Below are 15,497 nucleotides of genomic sequence, written 5' to 3' on the forward strand. Positions count from 1 at the left end.
AAAATTTGAACGCCGTTTAACATTTCTATTATTTTAAATATATTTGACACTTTTTGACAAGTTCATGTTGGGAATTTTGAAATGAAGATTACTTTTATACTGTAATCTAGCAATGTGAGATGGGTAAATGCACAGGTTATCCAAGTCTAAAACAGAAGATCAAATACAGAACAAAACAACACCAGATTTACATGAAAAACCCTCTCAACCTGGAGGGTAAAAAACCACGTGGCCAACCAGCAAATTTCACTATAAGCAAGAAACAGATACAAATGTTCTTCTCAACTTCAAACCCAAAGTTGAGGCATACAAATAGAGAAAACCAGATTTATTCAGACTTAAGCTAGTCTAGATATAAGATAACAAGAGATTGAAACCCGAAGGTGAAAATGTAAGAGATCTACTGCCTCCTTCTCTTCTTCTTCCTCTGTTTCTTCTCCTCTGTTTCTTCTCTTCTTTGCAGAATGGCTTCTCTCTCTAGAAGTGATAGAATGAGCAACATTCTTAGGGTTTTGTTTGTTTTATTAAATGCCTAATTGGGCTGGACCCAAAGGCCCAACAATCTCCCCCTCCAGCCCACGGAGAGAGGTACACCGATCTTCAAGTCATCACTTGGTATTCATGCTGACAAGCCGACAATAGAGCTCGAGCTTGTCTTTTGGAACAATCTTCGTAAACATGTCTGACGGGTTCTTATCCGTGTGGATTTTCTTCAACTTCATCTACTGGTTTTCTATTACATCTCTTAAACAATGAAACCTCACATCAATATGCTTAGTTCTGGAATGATATGTAGCATTCTTGCTCAAATCTATGGCACTCTGGCTATCACAGAAAACAATTGCATCTTCTTGTTGCATACCAAGCTCTAGGAGAAATCTAATCATCCACAATAACTCCTTACCAGCTTTAGTTGCTGCAATGTATTCTGCTTCTGTTATTGATAAAGCCACACATTTCTGCAATTTGGATTGCCATGACACGGCTCCCCCTACAAAAGTAAACACATAACCCGAAGTGGATTTTCTGTGATCTAGATCTCCAGCCATATCAGCATCTGTGTAACCTTCTAACACAGCTTCACCATTTCCAAAACTCAAACACAAATTGGAAGTGCCTCTTAGATATCTAAGAATCCACTTCACTGCTTCCCAATGTTGTTTTCCTGGATTAGAGAGGAACCTACTTACCACACCGACTGCATGCGCTATATCTGGCCTAGTGCAAACCATTGCATACATCAAACTCCCTACAGCTGAGGAGTATGGAACACTTGACATTTCATCATTTTCTTTCTCTGTTGATGGACACATCTTCTTGCTCAATTTAAAATGGCTAGGAAGTGGACAACTTACTTCCTTTGCTCCTTGCATGTTGTATCTTTCAAGCACCCTTTCAATGTACTTCTCTTGTGACAACCAAAGTCTCTTAGCTTTTCTGTCACGAGTAATTTTCATTCCCAATATCTGACGTGCTTGGCCCATGTCCTTCATGTCAAATGTCTTGGACATCTCCTTCTTCAACATTTCTATTTTCTTAGTATCATGTCCTACAATCAACATATCATCAACATAAAGTAAAAGGATCAGAAACTTTCCATTAGAAAATCTTTTGAAGTAAATACACGGATCTGCCTTGGTTCTCTGGTACCCATGACTCATCATAAAAGAGTCAAATTTCTTGTACCACTGTCTCGGAGCTTGTTTCAACCCGTATAGACTCTTCTTCAATTTGCAAACCATGTTCTCCTTTTCTTTCACTTCAAGACCCTCTGGTTGCACCATGTAGATCTCTTCGTCCAAGTTACCATGAAGAAATGCAGTTTTTACATCAAGTTGCTCAAGCTCAAGGTCTAAGTTAGCTACTAGACCTAACACTGTACGAATGAAAGTCATCTTTACCACTGGTGAGAAAATCTCCTCAAAGTCGATGCCCTGTTTCTGTCCAAAACCCTTTACAACAAGTCGAGCTTTGTACTTCATAATTTCTCCATTTTCATCTCTCTTTAGCTTGAACACCCATTTGTTTCTCAATGCCTTTCGGCCCTTAGGAAGTTCCACCAGCTCATATGTGCCCATCTCTTGCAATGACTTCATCTCATCTTTCATTGCATTCTGCCACTTAGCTTTGTCTTTATGAACTTGTGCCTCCTGAAAACTTTTTGGCTCTCCTTCTTCTGTCAATAATATATACTCTGAAGAAGGGTACCTTTTAGAAGGTTGGTGCTCTCTCTCAGACCTTCTTAATGGGGGCTTTTCTGGCTCCTCTTGACGATGTTGCTCCCCCTGCTCAAGAACACCATAAACAGTCTCATCATCATTACTACCATTCATGTCAGAGGTTTCCTCAGTGGCTTCTTCATTTTGTTCATCTTCATCTGTTACTATTGACTGTACATGTGAAGGAATTGGTATGAGTTCTATGGACTCATCAACCCTCTCTGACTTCTCAATGATTTCTGGATTTATCCCATTCTGACCCTCGAAGAACACAACATCTCTGCATCTAACAATTCTCTTCTTTTCTGGGTCCCATAATCTATACCCAAATTCCTCATTTCCATACCCAAGGAAAATACATGGAATTGCTTTATCATCCAACTTGGATCTTTGCTCCTTTGAAATATGCACATATGCTTTGCATCAAATACCCTTAGATGCGAGTATGAAATATTCTTCTTAGACCATACACTTTCTGGTATTTTAAACTTCAAAGGAATAGAGGGTGACCTGTTTATGAGATAGCAGGTTGTGCGAACTGCTTCTCCCCAAAACTGTTTTGGCAACTTTTCCATCTTCAGCATGCATCTCACCTTTTCTACAATAGTGCGATTCATTCTCTCAACCACACCATTGTGCTGCGGAGTTCCAGGCACTGTCTTCTCATGTCGAATACCATATTTGGTACAGTATGCTTTAAATTCCTTGGAGGTATACTCTCCTCCGTTATCAGAGCGAAGACATTTCAGCTTACTATCTGTCTCTCTTTCTACCATGACATGGAACTCTTGAAAGTAATTGAATATCTGGTCTTTTGTTCTCATAAAATAAACCCACACCTTTCTAGACGCATCATCAATAAATGTTAAAAAATATCGATTTCCACCCAATGACTCCACTTCAAAAGGACCACACACATTAGAATAAATCAAGTCTAACACATCATGTTTTCTTTCTGATGTCTAACTAAAAGAGACTCGATGTTGCTTACCAAATGGGCAGTAGTCGCATAGATCCAGAACCTCATCTTTGGTTGAGGAGATGTGCAGCTTCCTCACCAAAATTCGCAGCCCTTTCTCACTCATGTGGCCAAGGCGTTGATGCCACAGATTTAGAGAGCTTTCAACTTGTACTGCATTCAGATCATCTTTGAGTACCTTCACATGTGTTCTGTACAATGAGTGCCACGACTTCCCTTTTGCTACAATCATTGATCCTTTGTTGAGTTTCCATTCACCACCATCAAGATAATGCTTGAATCCATCTTTGTCCAATGCATCACCTGATATCAATTTTAGACGCAAATCAGGAATATGCCGCACATCTTTCAGTGTTAACCGATGCCCCTGTTCTGTCTGCAAATAAATGTCACTAATACCCACAATGCTTGAGTGACTAGTATTACCCATCTTCACTGTACCAAGATCTCTAGCCTTGTACGTGGTGAAGAACTCTTTATTCGGTGTAGCATGATAGCAAGCACTTGTATCAACTATCCACTCAACTCCTTGGTGATCTTCTACATGTAGATATTGTTCCTTTTCACAAGAAAGAATAACTACATCCTCTACAGTTACTGTGGCTGTGGTATTTCTGTTTTCATCATCTTTCTTCTGATTTTTGCCTTCATTCTATAGTCTTTTCCAGGCTCTACAATTTTTCTTCATGTGACCTTCTTTACCACAGTGATAACATTGTCTTCCCTTAGATTTTGATCTGCCTCTGGACTTGCTATGGCCTCTTGATTGTTGTCGGTATTCAGCTCTTCCCCTGTTCTCTGTAACAAGGGCCTGTGCACTATTTGTATTAGTTGACTTCCTTCTTGTCTCCTCATTGAACAAGCTGCTAGTAACTATACTCATAGTAAGAACACCATTCGGAGTTGCATTACTGACTGTCACAACCAATGTCTCACAACTATCGGGCAATGATCCCAAGAGCAATAAAGCTTGCAACTCATCTTCTAAGGTCATCTCCATCACTGACAATTGATTAATCAAGCTCTGGAAATCATTTAAATGCTCAGCAACACCTGCACCTTCTCTGAATTTCAGATTTACTAACTTTCGAATCAGAAACGCTTTGTTACTTGCTGTTTTCTGCTCATAAAATGACTCCAGCTTCTTCCACAACTCATGTGCACTCTTTTCACTTGCTACATGGTGGTACACGCTATCATCAAGCCACTGTCTGATTGTGCCAACTGCTTTCCTGTTCAATTTTGCCCAATCACTGTCAGACATATCTTTTGGCTTTGCACTATCTCCTTCAACCGGCTCATACAAGTCTTTACAGTAAAGGATATCCTCCATCTTGGATTTCCAAATCTGCCAGTTATTATTTGTCAACCTGATCATTGTGCTATTGTCTTCCATCTCAACCTACAAAAGCACTCTTCAAAATAAACCTAACAACTTTGATACCACTTGTTGGGAATTTTGAAATGAAGATTACTTTTATACTGTAATCTAGCAATGTGAGATGGGTAAATGCACAGGTTATCCAAGTCTAAAACAGAAGATCAAACACAGAACAAAACAACATCAGATTTACGTGAAAAACCCTCTCAACCTGGAGGGTAAAAAACCACGGCCAACCAGCAAATTTCACTATAAGCAAGAAACAGATACAAATGTTCTTCTCAACTTCAAACCTAAAGTTGAGGCATACAAACAGAGAAAACCAGATTCATTCAGACTTAAGCTAGTCTAGATATAAGATAACAAGAGATTGAAACCTGAAGGTGAAAATGTAAGAGATCTACTGCCTCCTTCTCTTCTTCTTCCTCTGTTTCTTCTCCTCTGTTTCTTCTCTTCTTTGCAGAATGGTTTCTCTCTAGAAGTGATAGAATGAGCAGCATTCTTAGGGTTTTGCTTGTTTTATTAAATGCCTAATTGGGCTGGACCCAAAGGCCCAACAGTTCATACATATTAATGAAATTTATTTTGATACTTAATAAGTAAATTTGACACCTTCTTACAACTTGATGTGTAAAATTGGCATTCTTCCCATTATTGTTTGATGGGATGTTTATTGTATTTTGTGTTTGAGAATAAGTATTTGAGTTGGAGATAGCCTAAAAATTAAATCATATAATTATATTATTTTTATTATATAAATATAAGTATATAAATGCATTATTTTTAACATAAAAGTTTATTTCACATTTCTAACCAAATTGACATGTCAATAGTTTATTTTTCTTAATTATTTATTGGTCTTTCGAAATGGTATAAATTTGTAAATTCAAGCTGCTGACGGAGTAGTGACGACATAATCGGCTGGGTCGATCGTTAGAGGTTGTAGTACTGGAAGTAGCAGCGGTTTGTTGTAATTGTAATCCAAGGTATCGTCGTTGTAAATGTCCCACCATTTCTTGACCAGCATCTTTATATCCTCCCTCTGCATATTCTCTCCCTTTCCTGTATATCTCCATGGCTTCGAACCCTGTTATATATAATTTGATCACAAATTAATCACTTTTATACATATAATATGATGCAGAAAACACAACCGTTTCCATTCAATCACGTACGTACCGCCGCACAATAGTGCACCACTTTCACTTTCTCAAGATCCACGTTCTCCGGGTGACGCCACACCATAGCCATAACCAGGTTATAAACCAGGGGTATCTCCTTGTAAATATCCTTGAAATATATATTCAGGAAATCCTGCAATAGTGCGTATTGATCCCAATTAGGTTATGAGTTCTAGTTCTTATACCCGGATTTAAATTTAAATTTAAATAAATATACACCTGCTCCGCGAAGGGAGTGGGAGGGATGATCTGGACGGTGCGCAAGAGATCATGGTAGGTGGAGATGCTAGGGTGGCAGACGAACATGCCGGCATTGAAGTAGATAGGGGGCGGCGGGGGGCAGTCAGAGGTTGGCCAGGGTACCTTATCTGGACATTGCTGGCAGTAACCGATCTTATACTGAGGAGTGTGAGACCATGTTTTCTCGCAGAAACAATCCTTCACGGCGTAAAAGTAACCATCGTCTAGGTCAAACAAATGGTCTATATTCTCGTAAACTTGAATGTCCGCGTCTAGATACATCATCTTCTTGTACTCCACAAACTATATATATATCGAATAAAAAAAATATCAAATAATTAAATACTAACGCACAACCACAAATTAAAACAAGTAATCGTCACGTGTTGGACTTTCTAATTTGGTTTAAGACATTAGACATGCATGTAAGTAAGTAACCCGACAAACCGACAAGGTGGGACCAGAACGTTACCTTCCAAATCCGGAGTTTGGAATAGTTGATTACGTAATAGGCCATGGCGAACTCGGTCTGGTGTTCCGGCGGATATACCGGCTCAATTTCACGGACGATGCAGCCTTGTTGTTCAAGTTCACGGCGGTGTTCTTCTGGAACGTCCGGAAGAACCGCCACCACAAGTGGATAGACGGACTTGACTTTCCTTAACCCCTTCGCCAGACCAACCACACCCTTGATGTAATCGCCATCGCCCGCCAAGAACGTAACGTACGCGTTATCGGCGGCTACTGTTGTCATGGAAACGTCGTCGTTACTTGTACTCTTTTTTCAGGCACAAAGCTAGAGAGAGAGAGATTGTCTAAGGTTGTTATTTTGGAATGCATGTGATTTGAATTTATAATCACAAGATGACATTTAGAGCTTGTTTGATTTGATTAATGGGGTTATTATTTTAATTTAATTCAAGAAAGAACTCTATTTATCCAGAACATTCCGGTAAAGATAGAGTTAATACATCAAACATAAAAAATTATAAAAAAAAATTATGTATAATAAATGATAACTCACCTTACATCCACATGCATCCATTGGTGGGTTAATTAATTATTAAATATATATTTAGAAAGGAATTTCTAGAAGAAAAACAATTCACAAAATCACATATAAGGTTCAAGATAAACATTAAAAAACACGTAAGATCCCCCCAGTTGATGTTTTTCTCATTTGATAAAACATTTGTCTTTTTATTGTTTGTAATAAGCTATTGTTATTGAACTGAGTTAACTTATGAAAATTTCTTTGTTTACTTTTCTTTTTCTAAGTTCAATAAAGTAATTTCATTTAATAATAATAAATTTATTGTCGAAATCTTTAGACATGATTTTGGTGATCTTTTGATATGTGCTGATATATGTCAAGTTTTTAAATGATACAATGCAATGCCTGGATAGCACTAGACTAGACTAGAATGGACTATTTAATTAATTCCTTATTTTCATACTAATATTTATTTGTATTAACTTTTGTAACGTATTTAATGTATGATGTATATAATTTTAACCAATATCTTTGACGTCACATCACAGTACTTTTCAATTAAAACAAGCATTCATAATTAATAGATTAAGTGGATAAGTTGAATTTCATATACATATCAAACCAAAAGTAAGACATAATAAATAAATAAAGATTTTACATCCGATCTATATTATCAGGGTTCAATTCAAATCCAGTCAATCCAAACAAAAAAACAAAAATTGTTACATGATTACATAATTTTCTAATTTAATTTATTATTTATTTTTATAATTTAAAAAATGACAAAACTCACATTTATCTATTAATTTTATCTACAATTTTCTCTTTATCCTTTTAAGCTCACTATAAATTCTTTTTAAAAATCTTACCCAGTTATAATTATTGGATTAGTCCTTTTAAGTAAAATAGAATATGGTAAACTATTTAGTTATAATTTATCTTATATTAGGTTTGGTTAACTTTATTAATATTTGTTTTAGTCATATATATATATGGTATATATATATATATATATATATATATATATATATATATATATATATATATATATATATATATATATATATATATATATATATATATATATATATATATATATATACCATATAATAACTGGGTGGATTTGATAATTTATATGTATATTTAATTCTATATATTCAATAATTTATATTAAAAATTAATTTTAAAACAATTAATTGTAAAAATACCAAAACCATAATAATTTTTTTATTAAATAAAGAGATAAAGATCAAATATGTAAGCAATAATAATAAATAATTGTTTAAAATAAAATTATATAGAATGGATAAATAATAATAAAAAAATTTAAAGTTTTTCAGTTGAATAAAAAATTATATAAACTATAATTTAAGAAAAATATTTTATTTTTATAAATACTAATTCTTCTCACATTTCAAACACATAAAATAATAATAATATAATAATAATATTTAACAAATTAAAAGTTATAAATATATTATTAAAAACAAAAGTTTAATATATTTACAATTAATTTTAGGATAGTGATTAATACATTGAAAATGTATATCGATTTGAGTATATTATTTAAATAAATAATATATCCTAACATAACTTATCAGTTTTTATCGACTCCGTGACAAATATTTTATTTTCAATTGATGACGGTGCAACCCAAATTGAGTGAGATCAATTTGAATGTTAATCACTTTTATTCAGTCAAATCTAAATTAAAATATTACTAAAATCATAATTGTTTTTTATTATAAATTTATTCACGCACTCTCCATAATAAATCATAGAATAACATAAATTATCTTTTATAATTAATTTATATATTATTATATATTTATTCTCTTTATTATTTATTTATATATAAATATTTATATATTTTTCCTCATTATAATTATGTTATATTTATATATATATTCTGTCATCATATTATCTCTTATGTCATCATTCATTTTTATATTTATATATATAATATTAATTTATATTTTTTCATATATGTAAAATAACTTAATAAAATATATAAAAGAATTATACATATAATTGTTTCTTTGCGATAAATTTGATCAAAAATAGAATTCAAATTGAAACAAATTGACATTAAATTGTCATATTCATTTTGTGTTTAAAAAAATTAATTAAGAATATATTTGGAGGGGTGGAATTGGAATTGTAATTGCGTTAATATTATAATTCGAATTCCAATTTCAATTCCATAAAAATTGACATTGAATTACCATTCAATTTTTATATTTAAAAAAACTATAAAATTATGATTAAATCTCAATTATAATGTTTGAAAAAAAATATATAATTAAAAAAAAATTATATATATATTATTTATTTTATTAAAATATTTGTTTGACACAATATCCAATTAAAAGAGTTCAAGGGTAAAAAAAATTTACAAGTTCAAAATTAATTTTCTAAATTCAAAAACAAAATAAATTTACACTATCTTATTTTTTAAAATTAAAAAATATATATCAGTTCAAAATATTAACTTACGAAATTAAAAAAGAAAAAAGACATCGATTTAATATTTTAATATCCCAAATTAAAAAAATAATTATCAATTAAAATTTTTAATAATGGTTTAAATGATAAAATAATAAGTTATTTTGTTTAAAAAAGCATAAAAAAAATTAGAATTACAATTACAATTTCGACGTAAAATGAGTGGAATTGAGAACTATAAAATTACACTTGTAATACTAGGAATTTCATTTTCTATAGCTTAGCACATGTCAAGATGACAAGTGACATTATAGGAGAATCACAGGATGACTCGAGGTTCGATGCGTTTCAATCTTCGTTTGCGTGTCAGACATCTTTTAAAAGAAAACATTATTTTAAAAGATTTTGAGAATATTTGGGAGCTTTTAAAATTGATCATGTAAAAATAATAATTTTATTAATTTAGGGACCAAATAACAATTTGGTTAAAACCTGTTTAAAATTAATCAAATATAATTAATTTAAAGATTATTTATTTGAAAACAGAGTTGTCAAATAATTTTAGAAAAAACAATAAAATGTACGTATATAAACGTACTTTATACTAGTGTCTTTATAAGGGGTTCAATTTTTTGTTACAATCGAGAAAGGGCTTTCGCGCTATGTCATCCGCGCCCGTCAAATGACGATTTTATTTTTAAAGGCAAAACTCTAGCTATTACAAGATCTATTTATAACATTTATTTTCTTTAGTTAGTAGTCTGGAGTCCTAAACAAAAATATGTTTAGATTACGTAAATAATTGTACAAAATTATTTAAAAGGGCGTACATGCGATTGCGTTGATATAACTAAATAAAAACTCTGAAAATATCAGAAAAGTGTTAAAATTTAAAAATAAATTCCAAACGGGATTTTAGACAAAATATTTGTCTAGAAAATATCCTAAAAACATTTAAATATCATTTTATAACCTTTAAGGAATATTTGAAAATAGATTGAGGTTCTAAAATTATTTTATAATGTTGGATTTTGAAAGGTGGAACCAAACAGGCTTTAGGAGCGGAATCCTAGAGTCTAGGTTCGGTTTTTTCGATTTGGAATCGGACGGGCTCGGTCTAGAATAGAGTTTAGAGTTTAGGGTCAATCCAAACAAAAAAACAAAAATTGTTACATGATTACATCATTTTCTAATTTAATTTATTATTTATTTTTATAATTTAAAAAATGACAAAACTCACATTTATCTATTAATTTTATCTATAATTTTCTCTTTATCCTTTTAAGCTCACTATAAATTCTTTTTAAAAATCTTACCCAATTATAATTATTGGATTAGTCCTTTGAAGTAAAATAGAATATGGCAAACTATTTAGTTATAATTTATCTTATATTAGGTTTGGTTAACTTTATTAATATTTGTTTTAGTCATATATATATATATATATATATATATATATATATATATATATATATATATATGTTATAAATGATTTTCTTATATTTGGGGATTACTTGAACCATATAATAACTGGATGGATTTGATAATTTATATGTATATTTAATTATATATATTCAATAATTTATATTAAAAATTAATTTTAAAATAATTAATTGTAAAAATACCAAAACCATAATAATTTTTTTTATTAAATAAAGAGATAAACATCAAATATGTAAGCAATAATAATAAATAATTGTTTAAAATAAAATTATATAGAATGGATAAATAATAATAAAAAAATTTAAAGTTTTTCAGTTGAATAAAAAATAATATAAACTATAATTTAAGAAAAATATTTTATTTTTATAAACACTAATTCTTCTCACATTTCATACACATAAAATAATAATAATAATAGAATAATAATATTTAACAAATTAAAAGTTATAAATATATTATTAAAATCAAAAGTTTAATATATTTAAAATTAATTTTAGGATAGTGATTAATACATTGAAAATGTAAATCGATTTGAGTATATTATTTAAATAAATAATATATCCTAACATAACTTATCAGTTTTTATCAACTCCCGTGACAAATATTTTATTTTCAATTGATGACGGTGCAACCCAAATTGAGTGAGATCAATTTGAATGTTCAAGTAATATATATATATAATTTTCATTCATCATGTATATTTACATTTTCCCTCTTATCATTAATATTAATTTATATATATTTCAACTAAATCTTTCATAATATTATATTAAATATAGAAAATTTGTGTTTATTAAATGTATTTATATTATTATAAAATTAGTAAATAAAAATATATAATAAATATTATAATAATATTTTAGTTATTTTTATTTTTATATTACATAATATTAATAATATTAGAGAATGATATTTTAGTTATTACATATTAATTATAAACAATTAAAAATATTATATTTGTTATGATTTTATTGTTAAATTTTTTGTGTAAACTTATTTATTTAAAGATACATTTTATAGTATAATTATTTTAATTGTATAATATAATATATTTTAATTATATGAAAATTATAAATAACTATAAATAAAATTTATTTATCTCTTTAATAAAGTAAATTAAAAAAAAAATATATATGAGAAAATAAAATATAAAAAAATATCAATATAAAATTTAAACTATAAATAAATATAAACTTAGTTATTATAAATATATATATATATATATATATAAATACATCAATACAATTACATATTTTATAACTAAATATAAAATTACATATCTAAAGTACATTTTATTTATTTTTATTATAATATATATATATATATATATATATATATATATATATATATATATATTTAAAATAAGGAGAACTAGACACCTTACAACCATAGTTTATATGTTTTATTTATATTATAACAATCTTTTTTATTTTATCAGTCATATTTATAATAAATTTTGATTTTTATATTAAAATATTTTATATTTATTTTAAATTTAAAGAAATTTAAATTATTTTATATAACTGTATTTTTTAGATAACAATATTTCTTTTAATATTTATAATAAAAACACTTGTCAGGTTCTTTCTCTTTCTTCTAACTCTGATTATCTATGAAATCTCTTATCAACATAGAATAAGAGCATTTTACATCATATTTAAGGGATTCTTTAGTTCGATTCGACGAAGCAATAATACTCCGTCATTATAAATTTGGTTTTTGATAAAAAAAATAAAATTATTTGAGAATTGTTGTAATAAATTATTAAAATGTTATTTTATATTTAAAATTTAATAAAAATAAATTAATAATATTTTAATACATAAATTAAGTGATTATAATATTTTAATGATTAAAATAATAATAATACTAATGGTATAAAAAAATTGTTTCAAAATATAAAATTATAAAATATAAAATACAAAATCAAACTAAACTTATAGGCTGGTTCAGATTTTGGTTACTATAATTATCCTAGTTATTTGAAAAATTAATGATTGATGATAAATTTGAGAATGGTGAAGATTTAAAAAAAAAAATATTAATATAGAATGATAAAAAAAAATAACAATTAAAAAAATTTAATATTTTAATTAATAAATAAAATAATATAATAGAGGAAAAAGAGAGTAAGGGGATTTTTTTTTTATTATGATTTTAAAATAACTCCAAACAAACACGGCCATAGATATTACTTAGATATAATTCTACCTTATTAGACAAATCACAAAATCTAACGATAAATTTCTCACTTTAAATTTCTCATATTACTTCTAACTTTTTTAATTAAATCACACTAATTTTAAACAATTTCGAATCTAATATAATCTATATAAAAACAATCTTTACAATATTAGGTGAAATAATATTTTAAAAGCAAAAATTATTAAATATTTATAATCTCATTAAAAATTGATTTTAAATAATATTGATTTATTAGTTGAAGAAATCCATTTTAGCTACAGTTGCTTGTTGATTCTAAACTGAGAGACATAATAATTATTAGTTTATTATTAAATTAAATTATTTATTATTAAAAATATATAAATATATTAAAAAATACTGAATATTAATGGTATTGAAAACTTGATATGATGTCAAATTATTTCATAAATATATGAGCAATTAATACCACTAAAGTGGTTGTAACCTTCCACCAAAATACCTGTGAAGTCAATGGAAGTTTCTTGTATGTTCAATTTGGGCCATCAATTTTATATTACGATCAATTATTATTATTAATTTTTTAATTTTTAATTTTTTTTTAAATTATTAAATTAATTTAATTTATATTTAACAGTTAGTTTGACTTTACAGTTAATGGACACTTAACATTTATTTATTAAAGTTATTTATAAAGGTTTTTTTCTTTAATGATATTATAGCCTAAAATCAGCTTAAAATTCATATCTCTTTTATGATACTTATCACAAATTCGCTTTTCTTGATAAGCTGAGCTTTGAGCAAATGACGGAAGAAATAGTTGAGGGCACGATAATGTGAATCCTTAAATTTGTTGTCACTACTATGATCACTATAACAAGTTATTAAAAAAATTTCTTCGTTCCAAGGGTATGTGAGATTTAATAGATATGAGATTTCAGGTTCCAAGGGTATGTGAGATTTAATAGATATGAGATTTTAGGTGGACCATCTAAGAACTAGTGGAGTCAAAATTAAATTTAGCGAGATTATGAATTTTAATGTGAGTGACGTCCAACAAATATTGGACAAAAGTACCTCCAAAATCATTTGAGACTTATAAGAGTAAGTGTGGAGGTAATGAAAAGATAAAAAGTTCAATTATGAATACTCTATATGGAGAATTCAAAATACTTGAGATGAAGAAGAACGAAACGATAAATTACTACTTTACTAGAGTTGTATATAATAGTAGCTAATAAGATGAAAAATAACGGTGATATGATGGAAGACTATACTTTAGTAGAATAAGAGAGATGTTCATGTATGTGGAAGTCAATAACACTCATCAAATGATAGTTGATGAACTTTAAAGTTTTTTAGTTATATATGTGCATAAATTCAAAAATGGGACAACGGATTAAACATGTAGCACGCAAACACATTAACCATTTAACTATGCACAAAACTTGTCGCCTGACGGACGGGTTAGTATTTATCTCTTATTGTCGCTAGACTAGAAGAGGGGACATGTGCATAAATTCAAGTGTTATGTAAAAAGAAATCAAGTTCTTACAATAACAAGGGGAGGAAGAAACAAATTAATATACTTTAATAAATATACAATAAAATATATCAATGTCTTAAGATGAGATATTATCAAAGCAAATTAACCAATTGGAAAAGTAATGCACAATATGGTGAACCTAAAGTGTAAGAACAAATGCTCCTAATGGCTCTAGTATAACCACTTGGTAAAGCGAATAAATGTGTAACTCAAAAAAACCTATGGTTTGAAAAAATTTGAGATTCGAAAATTTTTAACTCGAAAATTTTTAACTTATTTTTAAAAGATTTTATGAGAATATCTTGACCTTTTTAAATTATTTTAAAATAATTAGTCTATGATCAAATTTTAAATAATCTTATAGACTTGAAATAATCAAATTAAAATATAATTTTATAAATTTTTTTATTTAGTTTAATAAAAAATAATTAATTAAAAAGATTATTTATTTGATACAGTAACCAATTAATTTTTAGTTTAAAATCAATAAAAGAAAATCTTATGTATACAAACGTATTTTTAACTAGAGTTTCATTTTAATTCGTAGTTTGGTGATACTCGAGAAATAGTTTTCGTGCTACATCCTCCCGTCCCCGTTTTAACACGGTCTCTTCTGTATAAAATTTTGACATTTAAAAATTGGTTAATTATATAACGTTTCATTTAACTAGTTAGTCTTCCGATTCTAGATATGAACATTTTTTACATAATTAAAATTTTAACTAACAATTAAATGTTGGTACATGTATTTCATGAAGATGACTAGAGGAAAATGTATATGAAGAACATCTATTTAGAAATATTAGAGTTTATAAATAAATTCCAAACAAGCACTTATCAAAATATTTTCACATTTTCTATTTATTTTTAGAATTTTTAAAAAATAATTTAATATCCCAAAATTAA

The 15,497-nt window shown here is 28.4% G+C and overlaps 1 protein-coding gene across 1 annotated transcript; it reads right to left on the reverse strand.

Annotated features, from left to right (window-relative positions):
* Positions 1-5,465: 5,465 nt before the first annotated feature.
* Positions 5,466-6,754, reverse strand: LOC124937774 (galactinol synthase 1-like). Its single transcript, XM_047478092.1, has 4 exons — positions 6,473-6,754; positions 5,980-6,303; positions 5,759-5,893; positions 5,466-5,666 (listed from the first exon to the last, which is right to left on the reverse strand). The coding sequence occupies exons 1-4, from the start codon at positions 6,752-6,754 to the stop codon at positions 5,466-5,468; spliced, it is 942 nt and encodes a 313-aa protein (XP_047334048.1).
* Between the last annotated feature and the right edge of the window lie 8,743 nt (positions 6,755-15,497).

Source organism: Impatiens glandulifera, chromosome 5, assembly GCF_907164915.1.
Source record: "Impatiens glandulifera chromosome 5, dImpGla2.1, whole genome shotgun sequence".
NCBI lineage: Eukaryota > Viridiplantae > Streptophyta > Magnoliopsida > Ericales > Balsaminaceae > Impatiens > Impatiens glandulifera.